This window comes from Cricetulus griseus, chromosome 2 (genome assembly GCF_003668045.3).
Source record: "Cricetulus griseus strain 17A/GY chromosome 2, alternate assembly CriGri-PICRH-1.0, whole genome shotgun sequence".
Taxonomy (NCBI): Eukaryota; Metazoa; Chordata; class Mammalia; order Rodentia; family Cricetidae; genus Cricetulus; species Cricetulus griseus.
Genome location: NC_048595.1, coordinates 376,413,615 through 376,437,307, shown reverse-complemented (window position 1 = coordinate 376,437,307; position 23,693 = coordinate 376,413,615). Strand labels below are relative to the sequence as shown.

At 48.5% G+C, this 23,693-nt stretch overlaps 1 protein-coding gene across 4 annotated transcripts in view; it reads left to right on the top strand.

Moving 5' to 3' along the window:
* Positions 1-23,693, top strand: part of Pla2g6 (phospholipase A2 group VI) — a 95,883-nt gene that overhangs the window by 59,412 nt on the left and 12,778 nt on the right. For 3 of the 4 annotated variants that reach the window (XM_027403995.2, XM_035440763.1, XM_035440762.1), the window contains 6 exons: positions 8,475-8,690; positions 9,654-9,837; positions 12,515-12,702; positions 15,229-15,325; positions 16,250-16,432; positions 20,929-21,037. In XM_027403995.2, coding sequence (XP_027259796.1) covers positions 8,475-8,690; positions 9,654-9,837; positions 12,515-12,702; positions 15,229-15,325; positions 16,250-16,432; positions 20,929-21,037 — 977 coding nt within the window. Of the gene's footprint in view, positions 1-8,474; positions 8,691-9,653; positions 9,838-12,514; positions 12,703-15,228; positions 15,326-16,249; positions 16,433-20,928; positions 21,038-22,132; positions 22,298-23,693 lie in introns of all 4 variants that reach the window. The other variant, XM_027403992.2, reaches the window with a different exon arrangement.

The following is a 23,693-nucleotide window of genomic DNA, read 5'->3' as shown; positions in this document are numbered from 1 at the left end:
AGTGTCATAGTGTAGAGTGGTTTCCTGTCTTAGTGTAGAGTTGGGTCCTATCATAGTGTAGAGTAGGGTCATGTCATAGTGTAGACTGGAGTCCTGTCATAGTGTAGACTGGAGTCCTGTCATAGTGTAGAGTGCGGTGGTATCATTGTGTAGAGTGCGGTGGTGTCATAGTGTAGAATGGTGTCCTGTCATAGTGTAGAGTGGGGTCGTGTCATAGTGTAGAGTGGGGTCGTGTCATAGTATAGAGTGGTGTGCTGTCATAGTGTAGAGTGCGGTGGTGTCATAGTGTAGAGTGGGGTCCTTTCATAGTGTAGAGTGTGTTCGTTTCCTAGTGTAGAGTGTGGACGTGTTATTGTGTACAGTGGGGTACTGTCATAGTAGAGAGTGGGATCCTGTCATAATGTACAGTGGGGTAGAATGTGTACAGAGGGGTTATTGTGTACAGTGGGGTATTGTCATAGTTTACAGTGGGGTCGCTTCATAGTGTAGAGTGCAGTCATATCTTAGTATACAGTGTGGTCCTGTCATAGTGTAGAATGGGGTCATGTCGTAATGTAGAATGGAGTCATGTCATAGTGTAGAGTACGGAGGTGTCATATTGTAGAGTGGGTTCGTGTCATAGTGTAGAGTGGTGTCGTGTCATAGTGTTGAGTGGGGTCATGTCATATTATAGAGTGGGGTATTGTCATAATGTAGAGTGGGGTCGTGTCATAGTTTATAGTTGGTCATGTCATAGTATAGAGTGGGGTCGTGTCATAGTGTTGAGGTTGGTCTTGTCATATTGTAGACTGGGGTATTGTCATAGTTTACAGTGGGATCACTTCATAGTGTAGAGTGCAGTCATATCTTAGTATACAGTGTTGTCCTGTCATAGTGTAGAATGGGGTCATGTCATAATGTAGAGTGGGGTCATGTCATAGTGGAGAGTGTGGTCCTGTCATAGTGCAGATTGGGGACATATCATAATGTAGAGTGGGTTCCTGTCATAGTGAAGATTGAGATAGTGTCATAATGTAGAGTGGGGTTGTGTCATATTGTAGAGTAGGTCCTGTCATAGTGTAGAGTGGTGTCATGTCATAGTGTAGAGTGGGGTCCTGTCATGGTTTAGAGTGGGTTCCTGTCATAGTGTAGATTGTGGTCTTGTCATGTTGTAGATTGGGGTCATTTTATAATGTAGACTGGGGTCCTGTCATATTGTAGAGTGAGAACGTGTCATAGTGTAGAGTGGTGTCGTGTCATATTGTAGAATTGTTCATGTCATAATGTAGAGTGGAGTCCTGTCATAATGTAAAGTGGGATCGTGTCATAGTGTAGACTGTGGTAGTGTCATAGTGTAGAATGGAGTCGTGTCATAGTGTATAGTGCGGTGGTGTGATATTGTAGAGTGAGGTCCTGTCATATTGTAGATAGGGGACGCGTCATAGTGTAGAGTGGGGTTGTGTCATATTGTAGACTGGTGTCCTGTCATAATATAGTGTGGGGTCCTGTCATAGTGTAGAGTGCGATGGTGTCATAGGTTATAGTGGGTCCTCTCACAGTGTAGAGTGGGTTCGAGGCATAATTTAGAGTGGGGTCATCTCATATTGTAGAGTGGGGTCCCACCATAGTGTTAGTGGTGTCCCGTCACATTGTTGGGTGGGGTCCTGTAATAGTTTATAGTGGGGTCCTTATATACTTTTAGTGTGGTCTGGTCATAGTATAGGGTGGGGTCCTGTCATAGTGTAGAGTGGGGTCGTGTCATAGTGTAGAGTGCGGTCATGTCATAGTGTAGAATGAGGTACTGTCATAGTGTAGAATGGGGTCCTGTCATAGTGTAGAGTGGGGTAGTGTCATAGTGTAGAGAGTTGTCCTGTCATATTGTAGTGTGGTCGTGTCATTGTGTAGAGTGCGGTCATGTCATCGTGTATAGTGGTGTCCTGTCATAGTGTAGAGTGGGCCCCTGTCACATTGTAGAATATGGTCATGTCATAGTGTAGAGTGAGGTTGTGTCATAATGTAGAATGGAGTCGTGTCATAGTGTAGAGTACGGTGGTGTCATATTGTAGAGTGGGGTGGTGTCATAGTGTAGAGTGGTGTCGTGTCATAGTGTAGAGTGGGGTCCTGTCATAGTAGAGAGTTGGCTCCTGTCATAGTATAGAGTGGTCTCCTGTCATAGTGTAAAGTGGGGTCGTGTCATAGTGTGGATTTGGTCCTGTCATAGTGTAGAGTGGTGTCATGTCATAGTGTAGATTGGGGTCCTGTCATTGCGTAAAGTGAGGTCGTGTCATAGTGCTGAGTGGCTTCCTGTCATAGTGGAGAGTGTGGTGTTGTAACAATGTAGAGTGGGGTCCTGCAATAATGTAGAGTGGTGTCGTGTCATAGTGTAGAGTGGGGTCCTGTAATAGTGTAGAGTGGGGTCTTGTCATAGTGTAGAGTGGTGTCCAGTCACAGTGTAGAGTGGGGTCCTGTCATAGTGTAGAGTCGACTTTTGTCATAGTGTAGATTGAGGTTGTCTCATAATTTGAGTGGGCTCCGGTCATAGTGTAGAGTGCGGTGGTGTCATAGTGTAGAGTGGCGTCCTGTCATAGTGTAGAGTGGAGTCATGTCATAGTGTATAGTGGGGTCGTGTCATAGTGTAGAAAGGTGTGCTGTACTAGTGTAGAGTGCGGTGGTATCATAGTGTAGAGTGGGGTCCTGGCATAGTGTAGAGTGCGTTCGTTTCATAGTGTAGAGTGGGGACGTGTCATAGTGTACAGTGGGGTACTGTCATAGTAGATAGTGGGCTCCTGTCATAATGTACAGTGGGAGCCTGTCATAGTGTAGAGTGGGGTTCTGTCATTGTGTAGTATGGGGTCCTGTCATAGTTTAGAGTGGGGTCCTTATATAATTTTACTGGGGTCTGGTCCTAGTATAGGGTGGGGTCCTGTCATAGTGAGGACTGGGGTCGTGTCATATTGTAGAGTTGGTCCTGTCATAGTGTAGAGTGAGCTCCTGTCATAGTATAGATTGGGGTCATGTCATAATGTAGAGTGGTGTCGCATCATAGGGGAGAGTGTGGTCCTGTCATAGTGTAGATTGGGGTCATGTCTTTATGTAGAGTGGGGTCCTGTGATAGTGTAGAGTGAGATCGTGTCACAGTGTAGTTGGGGTCATGTCATAGTGTAGAGTGGGGTCCTGTCAGGTTGTAGAGTGGGTTTCTGTCATAGTGTAGAGTGGTGTCGTGTCATAGTATATAGTGGGGTCTTATCATAGTGTAGAGTGGGGTCCTGTGATAGTGTAGAGTGGGGTCCTGTCATAGTGCAGAGTGGGGTCATGTCATAGTGTAGAGTGAGGTTGTGTCATAGTGTAGAATGGAGTTGTTGTGTCATATTGTAGAGTGCGGTGGTGTCATATTGTAGAGTGAGGTCCTGTCATATTGTAGAGAGTGGACGGGTAATAGTGTAGTGTGGGTTCCTGTAATAGTGTAGATAGTGTTCATGTCATAGTGTAGTGTGGGGTAGTGTAATATGTAGAGTGATGTCCTGTCATAATGTAGTGTGGGGTCCTGTCATAGTGTAGAGTGGGGTCATATCATACTGTTGAGTGGTATCCTGTCGTAGTGTAGAGTGTGATGGTGTCATAGTGTAGAGCCAGACCTGTCACAGTGTAGAGTTCGGTAGTGTCCTAGTGTAGAGTGGGGTCCTGTCGTAATTTAGAGTGGGGTCCTGTCATAGTGTAGAGTGGGGTCGTGTCATATATAGAGTGGTGTCGTTTCATAGTGTAGAGTAGGGTACTGTCATAGTGTAGTGTGGGTTCCTGTAATAGTGTAGATAGTGTTCATGTCATAGTGTAGTGTGGGGTAGTGTAATATGTAGAGTGATGTCCTGTCATAATGTAGTGTGGGGTCCTGTCATAGTGTAGAGTGGGGTCATATCATACTGTTGAGTGGTATCCTGTCGTAGTGTAGAGTGTGATGGTGTCATAGTGTAGAGCCAGACCTGTCACAGTGTAGAGTTCGGTAGTGTCCTAGTGTAGAGTGGGGTCCTGTCGTAGTTTAGAGTGGGGTCCTGTCATAGTGTAGAGTGGGGTCGTGTCATATATAGAGTGGTGTCGTTTCATAGTGTAGAGTGGGGTACTGTCATAGTGTAGTGTGGGTTCCTGTAATAGTGTAGATAGTGTTCATGTCATAGTGTAGTGTGGGGTAGTGTAATATGTAGAGTGATGTCCTGTCATAATGTAGTGTGGGGTCCTGTCATAGTGTAGAGTGGGGTTGTGTCATAGTGTAGACTGTGTTCGTATCATAGTGTAGAGTGCGGTTGTGTCATGGTGTAGAGTTGGGTCCTGTCATATTGTAGACAGGGGTTGTTTCATAGTGTAGAGTTGGTCCTGTCATAGTGTAGTGTGGGGTCATGTCATAGTGTACAGTGGGGTCATGTCACATTGTAAAGTGGGGTATTGTCATAGTGTAGAGAGGGGTCATTTCATAGTGTAGAGTGCGGTTGTGTCATAGTGTAGAGTGGAGTCATGTCATAGTGTAGAGTGAAGTTGTGTCATAGTGTAGAATGGAGTCGTGTCATATAGTAGATTTCGGTGGTGTCATAGTGTAGAGTGGGGTCGTGTGATAGACTAGAGTGTGGTGGGGTTATAGTGTAGAGTGGGGTCCTGTGATAATGCAGAATGGCGTCCTGTCCTAATTTAGAGTGGGGTCCTGTCATAGAGTATAGTGGGATTGTGTCATAGTGTACAGTTGGGTAGTGTCATAGTGTAGAGTTGTGTCTTGTAATAGTGTAGTGTGGGGTCCTGTCATAGTGTAGAGTGCAGTGGTGTCATAGTGTACAGTGAGTTCCTGTCATAGTGTTGAGTGGGCTCCGGTCATAGTGTAGAGTGTGGTCATGACATAGTTTAGAGTGGGGTCGTGTCATAGTGTAGAGTGGGGTCCTGTCATAGTGTAGAGTGGTGTCGTGTCATAGTGTTGTGGGGTCCTGTCATTGTGTACTATGGGGTCCTGTCACAGTGTAGAGTAGGGTCATGTCATAGTGTACAGTGGTGTCGTGTCATAGTGTAGAGTGGGCTCCTGCCATAGTGTAGAGTGGGGTCATGTCATAATGTAGAGTGAGGTTGTGTCATAGTGTAGACTGGAGTCCTGTCATAGTGTAGAGTGCAGTGGTGTCAGTGTAGAGTGGGGTCCAGTCATAGTGTAGAGTGGGGACGTGTCATATTGTAGAGTAGGGTCCTTCATAGTAGAGAGTTGGCTCCTGTCATAGTATAGAGTTGGTTCCTGTCATAATGTAAAGGGGGTCTTGTCATAGTGTAGAGTGGGGTTGTGTCATAGTGTGGATTTGGTCCTGTCATATTGTAGAGTGGGGTCATGTCATAGTGTATAGTGGGGTCCTGTCATAATGCAGAGTGGTTCCTGTCATATTGTAGATTGGGGTCCTGTCATAGTGTAGAGTGGGGTCCTGTCATAGCGTAGAGTGAGGTCGTGTCATAGTGTTGAGTGGCGTCCTGTCATAGTGGAGAGTGTAGTGTTGTCACAGTGTAGAGTGGTGTCCTGTCAGTGTAGAATGGGGTCCTGTCATAGTGTTTAGTGGGTTCATGTCATAGTGTAGAGTGGGGTCCTGTCACAGTGTAGAGTGCGCTCGTGTCATAGTGCAGAGTGGGGACGTGTCATAGTGTACAGTGGGGTACTGTCATATTAGAGAGTTGGCTCCTGTCATAATGTATAGTGGGGTCCTGTCATAGTGTAGAGTGGGGTCATATCACAGTGTATAGTGAGGTTGGGTCATAGTGTAGAATGGAGTCGTGTCATAGTGTAGAAGGCAGTGGTGTCATATTGTAGAGTGGGGTCATTTCATAATGTAGAGTGATGTCGTGTCATAGTGTAGAGTGAGTTCCTGACATAGTGTCGAGTGGGCTCCTGTCATAGTGTACAGTGGGGTCCTGTCATAGTGTAGTTGGGTTGTGTCATTGTGTAGGAGTGGTCTTGTCATAGTGTAGAGTGAAGTCCTGTCATAGTGTAGAGCAGGGATCCTGTCTTAGTGTAGAGTAGGGTCATATCACAGTGTAGAGTGAGGTTGTGTCATAGTGTAGAATGGAGTCGTGTCATAGTGTAGAATGTGGTAGTGTCATATTGTAGATTGGGGTCGTTTCATAGTGTAGAGTGAGTTCCTGTCATAGTGTCAAGTGGGCTCCTGTCATAAAGTACAGTGGAGTCCTGTCATAGTGTAGTGGGGTTGTGTCATAGTGTAGGAGTGGTCTTGTAATAGTGTAGGATTGGTCTTGTCATAGTGTAGAGTGAGGTCCTGTCATAGTGTAGAGTGAGGTCTAGTCATTGTGTAGAGTGGGGTCCTGTCATAGTGTAGAGTGGGGTCGTGTCATAGTGTAGAGTGTGGTGGCGTCATAGTGTAGAGTGGGGTCCTGTCATAGTGTAGAGTGGGATTTTGTCATAGTGTAGTTTGAGGTCGTGTTATAGTGTAGAGTGGGGTCCTGTTATGGTGTAGAGTGGGGTCGTGTCATTGTGTAGAGTGGTGTCTTTTTATAGTGTAGAGTGAGGTCGAGTCATAGTGTAGACTGGGGTCATGTAATAATGTAGATTGGGGTCGAGTCATACTGTAGAGTTGGGTCTTGTCATAGTGTAGAGTGGTGTTTTGTCATAGTGTAGATTGAGGTTGTCTCATAATTTGAGTGGTTCCGGCATAGTGTAGAGTGCGGTGGTGTCATAGTGTAGAGTGGCATCCTGTCATAGTGTGGAGTGGGGTCATGTCATAGTGTAGAGTGGGGTTGTGTCATAGTGTAGATTGAGGTTGTCTCATAATTTGAGTGGTTCCGGCATAGTGTAGAGTGCGGTGGTGTCATAGTGTAGAGTGGCATCCTGTCATAGTGTGGAGTGGGGTTGTGTCATAGTTTAGAGTGGTGTGCTGTCATAGTGTAGAGTGCGGAGGTGTCATAATGTAGAGTGGGGTCCTGTCATAGTGTAGAGTGCGTTTGTGTCATAGTGTAGAGTGGGGACCTGTCATAGTGTACAGTGGGGTACTGTCATTTTATAATATGTGGTCCTGTCATAGTGTAGAGTTCACTACTGTCATAGTGTAGAGTGAGGTCATTTCATAGTGTTGAGTGGAGTCCTGTCATAGTGTAGAGTGGGGCCTGTCATAGTGTAGAGTTCGGTCCTGTCATAGTGTAGAGTGGGTTCCTGTCATAGTGTAGAGTGGTGTCCTTTCAATGTCTTGAGTGGTGTCCTGTCATAGTGTAGAATGGGGTCGTGTCATAGTGTAGAGTGGGGTCCTGTCATAGTGTAGAGTGGTGTCGTGTCATAGTGTAGAGTGGGGTCCTGTAATAGTGTAGAGTTGGGTTGTGTCATAGTGTAGAGTGCGGTGTTGTCATAGTGTAGAATGCGGTGTTGTCACAGTGTAGAGTGGGGTTGTGTCATAATGTAGAGTGAGGTCCTGTCATAGTGTAGAGTGGGCTCCTGTCATAGTGTAGAATGGGGTCCTGTAGTGTAAAGTGGGTTCATGTCATAGTATAGAGTAGGGTCGAGTCATAGTGTAGAGTGAGGTCCTGTCATACTGTAGAGTGTGGTCCTGTCATAATGTAGATTGGATTCCTGTCAGTGTAGAGTGGATCGTGTCATAGTGTAGAGTGAGGTGGTGTCATAGTTAGAATAGGGTCCTGTCGTAGTGTAGATTGGGGCGTGTCATAGTGTAGAGTGGGGTCTTGTCATAGTGTAGAGTGGTGTCGAGTCATAGTGTAGACTGGGGTCATGTAGTAGTGTAGAGTTGGATCGAGTTATAGTGTAGAGTAGGGTCCTGTCATAGTGTAGAGTGGGCTCTTGTCATAGTCTAGAGTGGGGTCATGTCATAATGTAGAATGGGGTTGTGTCATAGTGTAGAGTGGTTCGTGTCATAGTGTAGAGTGGTGTCCTGTCATAGTGTAGAGTGTGGTCCTGTCATAGTGTCGAGTGTGGTTCATGTCATAGGTGGTCAAAGGTTGACTCTTTGTTCTACTCCTTTTTTCCATGTTGGTCCTTGGGATTGAACTGGTGTTGTTAGGCTTGGCAGTGGATGCCTTTACCCATTGGGATATTTTGCTAGCCCCTCCCTATTACATTAAACCATTTTAAAATCTATATAATATCCCTTGCAAGGTTAGCAGTAACTCACATGGTATTTTGTAGTTGGCCATCTAGGTTAACTATCACTTAGTTCTGACCATACGCAAAGATCCATAGTTTGAGACGGAGGCTCCTGGATGTGACAATCAAATTAGAGGAAACTCTGACATGGCTTTCATTAAGTAAGGTATAAACCACCAGATGAAAGACTTCAAGGATAGTTAAATCCAAAGTAAATTCTGTTTTTGAGGATGGTGTTGGAACAAGGGGAGCCTACTGACTGCAGCCTGGGACAGAGGGTGCCTTGTTTGTGGCATTCGTGGTCTGATTATGTTGGGCACTGCCCTTCAGCTGGCCAGCCTCTGTCCCCATGACTCACCTCCGTGGCCTCTATCCTTGGCGTTAGACTCTTCCAGCTGGAGTCAGAGGCAGATGCCCTGGTGAACTTCCAGCAGTTCTCCTCCCAGCTGCCACCCTTCTACGAGAGCTCTGTGCAGGTCCTGCATGTGGAGGTGCTGCAGCACCTGTCTGACCTGATCCGAAGCCACCCCAGCTGGACGGTGACACACCTGGCGGTGGAGCTTGGCATTCGGGAGTGCTTCCACCACAGCCGCATCATCAGGTGAGAGTCTGGGTGTTGCCTGAGGCTCGGGCCATTGGAGTGTGGTGGTGACCAGCCCTGCGGTACTCACATGCTGCCTGTTGGGGTGCAGTATCCCCACTCAGCCATTATTCTCTCCCATGGCTTGGGTGAGAGAGGAGCAGCACTGCCATGGCTACTCCATGGGAGCCCTGGTGACAGTCAGGAGGAGATGCAGGCATTGAAAGTGTCCAGCTATTCTGTCATCTCAGAGAGGCCCTGGACCAGGGTCACAGCTAGCTAGCTCTTCGGTAGCAAAGGGCTGAACAGGGGCTCAGATCATAGTCTCTTTCCCAAGCCCCACTGTTTTCCTGGAAGCTTGGATGGTCTCTTTTATATCCGGGTAGTAAATGCTGTGTCAGCAAATTCACCTAAGAGGTCACCTTGGATGCCCTTGCAAGTCACTGGCTGGCTGCCCTGTACTTCTCGGTTTAATGCCTGGGTTCTAGCTAAAACCTTATCAAGCTGGACATGGTATTGCCACCTTTAGTCTCAGCACTTGCCTGGCAGAGGCAGGTAGATTTCTGTGAGTCCAAGGCCAGCCTAGTCTACACAGTGAGACCTTATTTCAAAAACAAAGCCAAAACCTGTCTCTGAGCTGTCCACCTCCCAGGCATGACCTTGGACACCATGGTATCCCATCTCACAACAGTTCCTGAAGTATGGAGGTTCAACAAGTTTCTGTATTCTGTGACCCTTTTCTTTGTCATCCTGTTGCCCCCTTCTGTTGGCATGGCCCAAGGGTACAGGTGAGCAGAACACACTGCAGCCTGGCACAGCTCAGCAGACACGATGCAGTAGCTCAGGCTGAGCTGGAGCTGATCTGAGTCATCCCAGAACCCTCAAATCTTGCCTGGATCGTGTACTTGGACTTCTCAGCATCCCTGCCTTTGGTCTCCATTTTATTACTTACCTATCACTGCTCACCCCAATGCCCCCCAACAGCTGCGCCAACAGCACAGAGAATGAGGAGGGCTGCACCCCACTGCATTTGGCATGCCGCAAGGGTGACAGTGAGATCCTGGTGGAGTTGGTACAGTACTGCCATGCCCAAATGGATGTCACTGACAACAAAGGAGAGACGGCCTTCCATTACGCTGTACAAGGGGACAATTCCCAGGTGCTGCAGGTGAGTGTTGGGGTGGTGGGCAGGGGACAGAGCAACCAAGCACCTCCTTCTTCCTGAAACTTGCTTTGAAGCCTTAGGTTTGTGGGTCACTCTGAGGCTTCTCACTCATCCATCCTTGATCTTTGAGGCCTAAGTTCCTTCATCGCTCCCCATCCCTGCCCCCACCCCATGACACTTAGAGGGAGACACATCTTTAGCCATGGAAGTGCTCCAACTCAGTGAGCTGGACTCCATGGAAACTCCAGTCAGGCGTAGAGCTCAGTAGCTGCTCAAAGCCAGCCCCTGGGCTGGGTGTATCAGATCAGCTGCTCCCTGGAGGGCTCAAGGTACACTGGGACTTGACCTAATTTATAGGCACTCAAACCAAGCCAGACTGTCCAGTACCTGGAGATGCTTGTGCTAGGACAGAAGATGTTTTAATTTTCTTTTCTTTTTAATGTATTATTTTTATGTGTGCGGGTGCTTTGCCTGCATGTATTCCTGTGCACACCATGTGTGCAGTGCCTTCAGAGGCCAGAAGAGGGTAACAGTCTCCTGGGGCTGAAGTCATAGATGCTGTGAACTGCTATATGGGTGCTGGGATTCAAACCTCTGCCCTCTGGAAGAGCAGCCAGTGTGCTTTCCCATTGAGCCATCGTCATGGCTAAGAGATGGAGTGGTGCTGTTGAGAAGCCACTGTTCAGCTAGAAGGAAAGGGAGACACCCACCTTGTGCTGTATTGTCTAGAATGAGCAGCTCGACCTGCAGGTTCTGTCCTCTCTGCTGAGCATCTGGGTTGTGCTAGAAAATACACACCTGTGTCTAATGCATAGCAATCCAAAGGAAGGCATGCCTAGTGCTGGAGGAGGAGTGAGGGTATGCCTAGCCAGTGGCCATGCATCTCACCTGTCCCCTGACTGATGCTGGTTTGTGTCTGCATTATGTGTTCTACTCAATTCTCAAAATGCCTTCCTGGAATACTGCTATCTTTTCCTGATACAGAAAATAGGTTCAGTAGAAGCAAGAAATGTAGCTGCTGAGGGCCAGCAGCCTGGGGATGGGGCAGGCTGGCCTAGGCTTCCCCCATGTTGCCAGCTCTTTGCCCCACTTCTGGGTCCCCAGCCTTCCTTGTGTTACATCAGTACCCAGTGGTCATAACTAACATCAGGGAGATGGCATTGAGCCCCAAGTGAAAGGACAAACTCCTTTCAGCTTCCTGCTAGCACTGTCACTTTTGGTGTCTTTGGGTGGGTTTCATATATGGAGGAAAATTACATATGTGTATGAATAATTTTTCCTCATTGTTATTTCCTAATAAACTACTGTTCATCTGGCCAGGCAGTGGTGTCACATGCCTTTAATCCCAGCACTTGGAAGGCAGAGGCAGGCAAATCTCTGAATTTGAGGCCAGCCTGGTCTACAGAGCTAGTTCCAGGACAGCCAGGGCTGTTACATAGAGAAAACCTGTCTCAAAAAAACAAACCAAAACAAAGCCCAGAAAACTGTTCATCTAGTATTTACATTGTATGAGGTTGTAGACATCATCTAGAGATGATCACAAGTACTGTCCGGTACATTCCATACCAAAGACTCGAGTACCTTAGGATTTGGGTAGACAGGAAGGCGCGGTATCAAGGATTGGACTCAGAACCTTATGCATGCCAGGGAAGCATTCTACCACTAGGCCTAGTTGATTTCTTTTATTGAAAACATAATACCTGCATGCAGAAAGATATATTCTTCAGGATTGAAGGTGTCTCAGTTGCTGTAATAAACCACTCCGACCAAAAGCAACTTAGGGGAGAGAAGAATTTACTTGACTTACATGTCTAGATTATAGTCTGTCATTGAGGGAAGTCAGAGCAGGAACTCAAGCTAGGACTGAAACAGAAACCATGAAGGACCACTGCTCTCTGGCTTGCTCCCTGATCCTCATGTTTGACTTAGCTAGGTGTAAGATCATCTGCCTAAAGATTGTAGCACCCACAGTGGGCTGGGATTTCCTACATCAATTAATAATCAAGACAGTCACTCACAGATATCCTCACAGGTTACTGTGGCCCAGACCATTCCTCAGCTGAGGCCTCTTGTCTCACATAACTCCAGGCCACGTCAAATTGACAAGACTTGCCGGGCGGTGGTGGCGCACGCCTTTAATCCCAGCACTCGGGAGGCAGAGGCAGGCGGATCTCTGTGAGTTTGAGATCAGCCTAGTCTACAAGAGCTAGTTCCAGGACAGCCTCCAAAGCCACAGAGAAACCCTGTCTCAAAAAACCAAAAAAAAAAAAAAAAAAAAAAATCTCTCCACCTAGAAAACAAAGTTCTTTTTATTCTTTTTATACAGGGTCTCATGTAGCTCAGGCTGACCTGGAACTCACTGTGTATTCTAGACTAGCTTTGAACTTGACCTTCTGCCTCAGTCTCCCTGGTACTGGGATGACAGGCATGTGCTACCACACCTGGGTTGAGAGTCTTCAGAAGTGTTCATATGAGCCACAGTCAGGCTGGATCCACACCCCACACACTGACCTCACTGTCAGACTTTTCTTATCTTCTCCAAACTCCATTCATTTCCTGTTGCTCCTCTTTATTCTTGTGGAGTCAAATGTCCCTTCCCTTTCGGTGTCCCGAGGAAGATGGCTCCTGGAGTGTTCTAGAGAGAGGAGTGGCAGGTAGCTTATCTGTGTTGTCCCGTCAGCTCCTAGGAAAGAACGCCTCAGCTGGCCTGAACCAGGTGAACAAACAAGGGCTAACTCCACTGCACCTGGCCTGCCAGATGGGGAAGCAGGAGATGGTACGCGTCCTGCTGCTTTGCAATGCCCGCTGCAACGTCATGGGACCCAGTGGCTTTCCCATCCACACAGCCATGAAGTTCTCCCAGAAGGGGTAAGCCTTGTCCTCACATGACCCTCCCACTGCCCTGCAGGGCCCAGGGCAGAGGCCCTGGTTCTTCAAACCTCATCAGGTAATTTGCCAAAGGAGCTAGCCTCGAGAAAACACTGTTATGCTGTTATGTGGTATCTGCACATTCATGTCCGTGAACCATTGTGTAAAGAATAAACTGTTTAGAGTTTTGTGCTAAGGCACCCAGGTTTCTGACCATGAGCCTTTATGTGTCAGTTCTCAAGTCTGCTGCAAACCTGAGGCTTGGAAGGTCTGCAGCACTTGGCTCTGTGCTTGCTAACAGCCCAAGGATACTAGCCCTGACGGTCCAAGGCCTTGTGTTCTAGCACATTGCTTCTTCGCAGCTGGCAGTACTGCAGGAGGCAGGTACCAAGCTCTTGTCTTAGGAGTCCAGGGCCACTCTCCAGCTCTCCTGTAAACTCTGGAAGTTGTCAGGTCCCACGAAGTGCTCCATTTGTGTTGGAGAACTAAATAGTAAAATACTGCAAAATACCACCCAGCCAGAACACCGTAGTGAGTGAATGGGCTCAGTTGGTCTTCATCCTGGCTCTGTGCAAAGCACTGGCCTTGAGAGTGAATGAGAGAAGCCCTGTCCATGGAGCAGGTCAGACTCAGCTCCCCCCACAGTGTAGTGTTCTGTAGTGCAGAGGTGGGACAGGTGGCCTAGTTACCCAAGAGGACACCAGATGACACATGCTGCCCATCTGCCTCAGGCTTCTCTGTGCCTGTGTGATCCCTCCTTGGTGCCCTCTCTGCCCCACTGGTCATCCTTGGTGAGTCTGGAGTCACAGTCCAGTGAAGACTTTTGTGCAGAGAATGGAGTCTGGGGACTCTTTGTATTGTTTTCTTTGTCTCTATTTCATTAACTTCTGCTATAATTTTTATTGTTTCTTGCCTTCCACTGGATTTGGGTTTAGCTTGTTCTTGTGTTTTCAAATTCTTGAGTTGTATCATTGAGTCATTTATTAGTGTTCATTCTGATTTTTCAATGTAGCCACTTAGAACTATAATTTTTTCCTTCTAACACTGCATTTAATGTGTCCCAGGGGTTTTGTGTTGTGTTTTTTGTTTTCATTTAATTCCAGGAATTTTTTTCTTGATTTTTTTTTCATTGACCTATTCTTCATCCAGTAGTGAACTGTTAAATCTCCCATGTTGGAGGTCCTCTGCTCAGTGTGTGAGGGCTTCCTCTCCTCTGCTCAGTACCTGAGTGCTCCCTCCTCCTCACGCCCTCACCAGCACCATGCCTATTGCACTTTGGTAATAGACGTTCTCACAGCTAAGAGATGGGATCTCAGTGGTTCTGATTTGCATTTCCCTTTTAGTCACTTAGGTTGAACAGTTTGCCACAGATCTGTTGGTCATTTTTATGTTTTCTTTAGGGAAATGTCTATTTGGGTCTATAAGATTCCAGGTCGGGGAAAGCCATCCCTGGGTTGGAGATTCAACAAGGTTGTGTAATGGAGTAGAGTCTCTTGATTGTGATGGTAGAATTTTGAGATCCAAAGCTGAGTTCTCTTGGGCAATCTTAAAACAAAAAACAACAACAAACAAAATAAAACAAAACAAAACAAAAAAACCCAGCTGGCCTTAAATTCCTGATCCTCCTGCCTCTGCCTTCCAAATGCTGAGATTATAGACATGTGTCACCACATGTGGTGCTATTTTGGACACCCTTTAGTCCCCTTAACAGCTATTCATGTCCATCTCTGTGTCTATCAGGTAAAATATTTTCAGCAGACCACTAGCTTCCAACCAACCCCAAACTAAGAATGCCATCATTAGCAGGTATTCCGTGGCAGAGATTTCCCAACCTTGCTATAACCTACCTATAATGTTCCATGCCATACCTGATAAGTGATTTGCTTAATTTTTTTCCAAGACAGGGTTTCTCTGTGGCATTGGAGGATGTCCTGGAACTAGCTCTTGTAGACCAGGCTGGTCTCAAACTCACAGAGATCTGGCTGCCTCTGCCTACCTAGTGCTGGGACTAAAGGCATGCGCCACCACAGCCCGGCTCCATGACTTGCTTTTTAAAGTTATTACTGCTCTTGTCTTACATGTATTTACTTGCTCATGTGTATCCCAGGGATTGAACTCAGGTCCTCAGGCTTAGCAGCAAGCACTTTCACCTGCTCAACCATTTTGTGCTCCACCCCCACACACCCTTTTTGAGAAAGGCCTATGCTATGCAGTCCAATCTGGCTTGGAATTTAGAATCCTCTTGTGCCAGCATCCTAAATGTTGGGATTACAAATGTAATTCCAACCACACCTGGCCTTAGTTTTCAATTTTTACCCCAGCATATAGGTTGCCTTTTCATTTTGTTAGTCATTTCATTTGCTGTTTAACAGTTTTTCAGTTTAATGTAATTCTGTTTATTGTGCTATCTAGGAGGTCATCATCAGGCCAGCTAGTTGGCTGTATTGTATGGCAGCTTCCCTCATCAGTAGGAGAAGTCCTGGGTGTCCCAGTTCAGTGTCCCTCACTGTCCTGCTCTCACCCCAGGTGTGCTGAAATGATTATCAGCATGGACAGCAGCCAGATCCACAGCAAGGATCCTCGCTATGGAGCCAGCCCGCTCCACTGGGCCAAGAATGCCGAGGTAGGCAGAGTCAGTTTGTGAGAGGCAGAGCATGGCAGAGGAGATGCCTGAGAGGGGATGACAGTGGCACTTGGTGACAAGTCTCACAAGGGTGCATGGCAGACATGCCCAGGAACAGTTGAGGTCCCACCACTGTCCTGCTGCTCACTGGTTGGTGGCCTTGATTCCTTGTCCATGACTGGGGACCCTGCTGCCTGACTTTGGAGGTCTTGGGAAGTTAACAAGGCAATGAATGGAAAACTGTGCCTTACATGTAGAAGGGGGCAATGGTGATATGGCCACTGGGCACAGCAGCCCCCACTCAGAGCCTGGTGGCCACCCAAGCTGAGGTCTCCCAGTGGCTCTGTCCTGAGAGGATGCCCAGGTAGCCTAGCTTAGCAACACATGTGGGCCACCAACACCCTGGCCTGTACTTGCATGTGATAGGCAGGAGGGCTGGGCTACCACCTCTATGGGACACCAGCTTTTTCACACGTATTCCTTCAATGCCACATCTGTGAGGCATGCAAGTGTGTCCCCTGTCAGGACTGAAGAGCTGGCCCTGCAGTGATGGGTCCAGGATCACGCTACAGGAAGGGCTGGCCGGGCTTTAGGTTCAGCACTGTCCTCCTCACAGTTGAAAGTAAGCCAGGATACCATGCAAAGGCCCCTGGGACATATCCCGGGGAGGACCTCAGGGAGTCAGTGCTATGGGACCTGGCCCAGAGACCCCTTTGTAGCTGCAGGAAGGGAACAGAAGCATCTGGAATCAATTTGTGCATCTTCACGTATATGTCACCTGGTTCCTGAGGAGCTGGTATGTGTGGGTTAAGGGCTAAGGTCACTCTTAGACCTGGGGCCTGCCTCTGGACTTCTCTTCCTTTGCTTATCCTGGAGGGCTGCCCAGGAGGCTGCCCCTGAGTGCCACCCGGTCTGTGTCCCCAGATGGCCCGGATGCTGCTGAAGCGGGGCTGTGATGTGGACAGCACAAGCGCTGCGGGGAACACAGCCCTGCATGTGGCAGTGATGCGGAACCGCTTTGACTGCGTCATGGTGCTGCTGACCTACGGGGCCAACGCAGGCACCCCAGGGGAGCATGGGAACACGCCGCTGCACCTGGCCATCTCGGTGAGCCTGTGGCCACATGGCCTCCCTGTGCTGGCTCCGCCGGCTGTTGTGGGGGTGTGGAAGGAACAGCAGAGTCCTTTCCTTGGCTGCTGCATCGTCAGACAGGCCTCCTCCCTTAGCCCAAAGCACCTGGGGGCAGCCATTGGTTGTTAGGAGACCGACTTCAGCCTTAAAGCACTCTAGTGTGGTGAGCAAGAGTATGAGCTTCTTAGCCCATTGTGGGAAGAGCACCACCTGCTATCCACGTAGCCTCAGATGACACGCTGAGGGAAGCCTTAGCCCACAGTAAAGGACAGCCTATTTTGTACCATGACTGTCATGGGCACATTGCCCAAGAGGCTGAAAGTCTAATAAGACCAGGGAGGTTGTTAGCACAGGCTAGACCCGTGGAAGAATCTAGTTCTGCAGTTCTCCAACTTTTTGATTTATTTGGTCCATTTATACTTTTGAAAAATGGCCAAGCTAAAAATATAGGCATGGTAGCATACTCCAGGAGCTAAAGGCTAAGTTCAAGACCACCTTCAGCTACACAGTATTCAGGGCCAGCCTGGGCAATATGAGACTGTCAGAAACAAAAAAGGTGTGGCAGTACACTTATTTGTTTTGTTTTTTGATTTTTCAAGACAGGCTTTCTCTGTGTAGCCCTAGTTGTCCTGGAACTAGCACTTATAGACCAGGCTGGCCTTGAACTCACAAAGATCCGTCTGCCTCTGTCTCCCGAGTGCTGGGATTAAAGGTGTGCACCACCAACAGCTGGCTGGTAGTGCACTGAAATTCAAGACTCAGGCAGCAACAGGAGGCTCACCACTCAAGGCCAGCCTGGGCTACATGGTAAGACTATCTCAAAAGTAAAAACCAGGCACATGCATCAGTAACATGTGTTCCTTTTCTTTTCTTCCTCCCTCCCTCTCTCCCTCCCTCCCTCCCTCCTCCTCTCTCCCTCCCTCCCTCCTCTCTCCTCCCTCCCCTCCCTCCCTCCCTCCCTCCCTCCTCCCTCCCTCTTCCTCCCTCCCTTCCTCCCTCCCTCCCTCCCTCTCTCCCTTCCTCCCTTCCTCCCTTCCTCCCTCCCTTCCTCCCTTCCTCCCTCCCTTCCTTTTCTTTTCCTTGTTGTTTGTTGTTTTGTTTTTTTCAAGACAGGGTTTCTCTGTGTAGCCCTGGCTCTGTAAACCAGGCTGGCCTCAAACTCACAGATCCACCTGCCTCTGCCTGCCCTGCCAAGTGCTGGGATCAAAGGTATGTACCACCACACCTAGCTAACAGTAACATTTCTATGAAAAACTTTATTTTCCAAACCAAAAAAAAAATTAATGAGTGAAAAAAGGCAACATTATTTTACATGCTGTGAAACTTTTGTGAATCCTTTTATGCAGAAAACCATGAATCCTCATGTCTCCTGGGACATGTAAAAACACATCAGAAGTTCTGGATCCCCCCCATCCCCCCCCAAACCCCCCCCACCTCCCATGGCTGGAAAGTACACACCTTTTTAGATGTTTGCTGAGTTGCTTTGATGCTATGCCAGAACTTGTCATGTGGCAGTTTCTGACATGCCAAATGAACGAACACAGAGGCCTCTCTGAAGCCATCTCCCTGAACTTTGTGACACCACTGCCCCTGGCTCCTCTTGTACTTAGCAGAGATCCCCTTATACATTCATGACTTCGTATTGCGATTGGAAAACCCTGGTGCAATGAATGCGTATCTGGAAAGCCTTTCAATGTGAGGAAATGGTTAAGCCCATCATAGCATAGGCAGATATGATTTTTTTTCCTTGAAAGTTTGAATTATTTTTTCCTGAGACAGAGTTTCTGACTGTACTGGAACTTATTCTGTAGACTAGGCTGGCCTCGAACTCACCTTCCTCTGCCTCCTGAGTGCTGGAATTAAAGGCCTGCACCACTACTGCCCAGTTGAAAGTTTAAATTTTATCATGAGCAAAAAAATAGTCATTTGCTTTCTTAAAGCGACAGGCTCACTGCATTCATTTTTTGTTTTGTTTTTGTTTTGAAACAAGAGCTCTCTATGTATCCCTGACTGACCTAGAACTCACTCTGTAGACCAGGTTGACTTCAATCTCAAAGATCCTTCTCTTTCTGCCTCTTAGTGCTGGGATTAAAGGCGTATACCACCATGCCTGGCATTGCCTTCATTTTTTGCCTAAGGCTGAACACTGCTAGTTTGTTTATTTGGCAGTCTTTCCTACCTTCCACCAACCAAAGCAGCTGGTTGAGTTGGTAACTCACACAGTTGTCTAATTCTTACTGATGCATCCTTCAGCAGAGCTGGTCTTTTTCTTTTCCTTCCTTTCTTCCTTCCTTCCTTCCTTCCTTCCTTCCTTCCTTCCTTCCTTCCTTTCTTCCTTCATTTTCTGAGGGAGCACATGTAGTTGTGAACTGCTACACAAAAGACTTCTGGCTGGCCAGGAGGTGGTGGCTCATGCCTTTAATTCCAGCACTCGGGAGGCAATGGCAGGCGGAGATCTCTGTAAGTTCAAGACCAGCCTGGTCTACAAGAGCTAGTTCCTGGACAGAATCCAAAGCCACAGAGAAACCCTGCCTTGAAAAAAAACTTCACAGACTGTCTGGAATGTTCTCCTAAGCTTATGGGTCCCCCAGGCTTTACTCTGAGAGCTGTTGATGTGGTTTTGTTCCCTGTACTGTCACATATGAACCATTTTTCCAGTTTTTGGTAAGTTACTGGCCATTTTGACCGTTTTATATTTAATCACTTCTTCAAGTGAATTTATTCTCCCCTCCCCCAACAAGGTCTTGCTTTACAATCCAGACTGGCTTTGAAATTGTGGCACCCCCCTAACGCAGCCCTCCAAGTGCACTGCCACACTCAGCTGGTATCTTTAATACTTTATTTTTATTTTATGTGCAGTGGTGTTTTACCTGCATGTATGTCTGTGTGGGGGAGTCAGATCCTCTGGAACTGGAGTTACAGACAGTTGTGAGCTGCCATATGGGTGCTGGGAATTGAATCCGGGTCCTCTGGAAGAGCAGTCAGTGTTCTTAACCACTGAGCCATCTCTCCAGCCCCATAAGCTTGTTTAATTTTAAACACATGTAAGTTTATTTGGAGACCCTATTATAGCAATACCTTAAGTGCATATGTAAAAATCCAGAAAAGAAAGACTTGGGTGACCAGAACACACGTATTTGCCTGTGTCCCTATAAATCCAAATGGAACATGAACTACTTGGAAAAGAGAATTCTGGGTACCACTGCAGACCCTTGGCAGGAAAATCAGGCTCTTAGAATAGAGTTTAGGTTTCCAGGCAGCCAGTCCTTTGGTTTGTGCTTGCCTGCCCAAGGGTTAGCTGCATGGGACTCTGAGGGCGGGAAGTTACTCCCTTAAAGGCTGCCCCTGGGGGAGTGGACAGGCAAGATGGCATCGCAGTCCTCATGCATCCTGTATTGCTCCTGAGTGTTGGCAGCATTTGGCCCTTTCATGTCCCCAGATGCCTTACTGTTGCTGTGAAGACAGCATGGCCAAGGCAACTCATTTAATTGGGAGCTTGCTTACAGTTTCAGAGCCTTAGTCCATTGTTAGTCATCATGACAGAGAGCACGGTGGCAGGCTAAAGAAATAACTGAGAGCTACATCCTGATCCACAAGTGGTGTGTGTGTGTGTGTGTGTGTGTGTGTGTGTGTGTGTGTGTGTGTGTGTGTGTGTGTGTGTGTCCAACCTGGGCCTAGCATGGGCTTTTGAAACCTCAAGGCCTACCCCCAGTGATACACTTCCAACAAGACCACACTTACTCCTCATCCTTCTAATCCTATCAAAGAGCTCCACTTCCTGGTGACTAAGCATTCAAATATATGAGCCTGTGGGGGCCATTCTTGTTCAAACCACCCCACTATGGCTCCTGGGTTGTCAGTTCAGGTACATTGCTTGCTGTGAGGAAGAGGTGGGGTGAATCTTTCCGGGTCAGCTGGTCCTTGAAACTCTACTGGGTGTAGGGGAATGAAGAAGCAACAGATGTACATACAGAAAAGCTGGGGTGGGGTGGGGTGGGCTGTGCTGACTCTGCTGGGCCAGCAGCCGCAAGAGGAGGGGTTAGCTAGTCTCAGTGGGGGTCTCCGTTGGAGCATGGTCTCAGGTTGCTGTCATACGGGAGGAGGAAGCTGCGGTTGCTGATATTTGCACATTGTCAACGTCTGCAAATGAGAGGAAGACTTTCCAATCCTGAGTCTAACTTGGGAAGGTTTCAGCATTCCCACTGGGGTCCTTGTCGCTACACCATGTCAGTAACACACATCCACTCAGGACTTCATCTGCTCCAGGGTTCTTCCATTTTCTTCCTGAGCTCTTGGGCGCTCCCTGAGGGGTGCTCTGAAGGTCATTGGTGACAACACCAGTCTTCAAGCCTTGTTCTCTGTCATGTCAGGGGACCCCGGTGTCTCCTCATGCTGCTGCAAGTCTCTGTGAGGGAGTCGGTAGGTGGTGTCTTGGGCTGTTGCTTATTTCTCTCATCTTCTTTTCCCAACAGAAAGATAACATGGAGATGATCAAAGCCCTCATTGTATTTGGGGCAGAAGTGGATACCCCTAATGACTTTGGGGAGACTCCTGCCTTCATGGCCTCCAAGATCAGCAAACGTATGTGTTCTGCAGTCTGGGACCAGAGTTGGGGAGGGGGCATGGAAACTGAGGAGGAAAGTTCCAGCTGTAAGGTATCAGATTGGCCTGGCTGCTCCCTGCTGAGTGGCCTCTTTCCCCAAAGACAGTACAGGAGATGCAGGCCCACCCAGGGCTTCCTGAGCATGGTCCTCACCTCAGGGTGAGTGTGTTCAGGCTCCCAGTGCGGATAGGACCAGGTCCACAGCAGCAGAGCAAGCATAGGGTCATTGCATGTGCCATGCATGTTCACATATGCCCACACTGCATACATGCTGGGTGCATACATAGACTCGCATGTGCATTGCTGCCCCTATCCACTGTGCTTAGCCTCAGAGTTATAGGAGGCAGCTTCCCTTCATAGAAGCCTACATCCCTTCTGGAATGCTTGCATGAGTATAGGGTTAGCATGGGTGTGGCCCTGATTGTTTGGCCTCTTCTCTCAGCCCCACCATCTGCTTAAACAACCTAGATGGGCCCCCTCCTCCTCCCTCCCCCCTCTTCTTCCCTTCCCTTCCCCTCCCCCTCCCCCTTCTTCCCTCTTCTCCCTTCTCCAGCTCTGCCCAGCCCTGGGTTCAGAGCTAACCCTGCAGAAAAGACAGGGAGCCCAAGGTGGAAGCAGGTGAAGGTGCTAGTTGTGGCAACCTATCCGAGGTCTCCTCTGTTTCCTGGGATTGGTGCCATTGGCTGGCTCATCCCTCTGGGACTCTGCAAGGGACAGCCCTTGTTTTTTTGGTTTTTTTTTTGTTTTTTTTTGTTTTTTTTTTTTTTTTTGAGAACTGCTGACCATGGAGTTAATAGCTTTGCATCACAGCTGGTGAAGGAGAGATGGAATGCCTACAGTAACTGGGATGACTCTGCCCCCCTCATGCCATATCCCACAGTCCTCCTCACCCCTTCCCTGGTGCCAGGAGGCTGCTTTGATGTAACAGACCAGTCAACATGCCATTTAGGGTAGTTACCCCACATGGCCAGGCCACCTGCTAGATGAGGACCATGTGTAAAGAGGGAGGGTCTCACTTGCTAGTTGACGCCATGTCTACCCTCTGCCATCTCTCCTTCCCAAACCCTGACAAGTGATTACCAGGAAGGCGCTCTTGAGTCTGCTGAGAACTGTGGGTGCTGACCACCGCTTCCCACTCATCCAGGGGGTCCCCACGGACCAGAGCTCTGCAGCAACACCTCACCCCATCTTCTCCCTGGACAAAACTCAGCCCCCAGCAATCAGCTTAAACAACCTAGGTAGGCCACTGTTTTCCCTCCCGACTCCTCAGCTCTGGGCCCTTGAATCCCAGAAGCCCCCACTAAAAGGAACAGGGCTTCAGGGCAGAAATAGTTGAAGGGAGGAGGGCCAAGCTTTATCAACCAGTGTGGGCTACCAAATGACCCACAGATCCTTGAGGCCTACCAGGTCACTAGGTGAGATCCCTGAGAGGATGCCCTGGACATGGGCTCAGGGTGACTATTTCCAATGGTACTTCTCAGGTGGGCACTGTCCCAGCTTCCCATTCCCTGAGAGGGAAGGGTGGGTGGTTTGGTGAGCTGCTAGGCCACCTGGCTCCAACTTCTCACATTGTTTAAATCTGGGTAGCATAAGACTTGATATGCCCCCTGCTGGCTCCTTCACTTACTTACAGGCTTCTTTTTTCCTTTTTTTTTTTTTTGTGTGTGTGGGGGGGCTTGTTTTTGTTTTTCAGGACAGGGTATTTCTGTGTAGCCCGGGCTGTCCTGGAACTCAATTTGTAGACCAGGCTGACCTCAAATTCACAGAGATCCACCTGTCTCTGCCTCCCAAGTGCTGGGATTAAAGGCGTGTGCCACCACCACCTGGCACTTACAGGCTTTTTGAAGTGGTCAAGAAGCCAACATTTGCTGCTGTGTGTCACTGATGCCCTTAGAGACAGTCCTAGAGTAGATGGGGACCTGTTCGGGGCCTTCTGTGTTCTGGCCCACCCAGGGACCTAAGATGTTTGGGAGTGAGAGTCCTTAAACAGAACTGAGTCTTAAGCAGCCAAACGTCTCTAACTGTGGAGGTAGAAACCCCAATCCCAACTCTGCCTGCCAACCTAGCCAGGCCCAGAGCTCTGGAGGGCAGAAAAGCTGAAATCCCCCAGCACCCACCTTTTTCTCTCCATTCACAGGCAGGCAGTCACTCAAACCAGGCTGGATGGTGGGCCTGGTGTGCAGCGGTGAATGGGTAATGCCTGAGCCTAAAGAAGCCGCTGAGCCTGCCCTACTCTACTGTAGCTAGACCTCCACACCCCACCCCACCCCTTCTCAAGCTGCATACCCAGGCATAGGCGCCGTCCCTACACCCTGTCTCTGGCCCCATCTGCTGTCTTGCTGGTCATTCCCCTGCATGTGTACCTTGCCTGCTCCATGGCATGTGCGTGCTAAGAAGCCCTGCTGGCACCCACCTACCTTGCTGCCTGTAGCCTCACTGCACAGTGGCTGTCAACCCAGTCATGCAGGGTGACCTGGGGCTGGGAGTGGGGCTTGTATACAGAGGGTGGCGACTAGATGGAGCAGATGGGCGGATCTGAGCCCAGAGGCATGGAGGAAGTTTCTAGACCTGGGACAGGACAAGGGTAGTCTGAGGGATGACTGGGATGTTTCCCTTCATTTGTGGAGCTTGGCC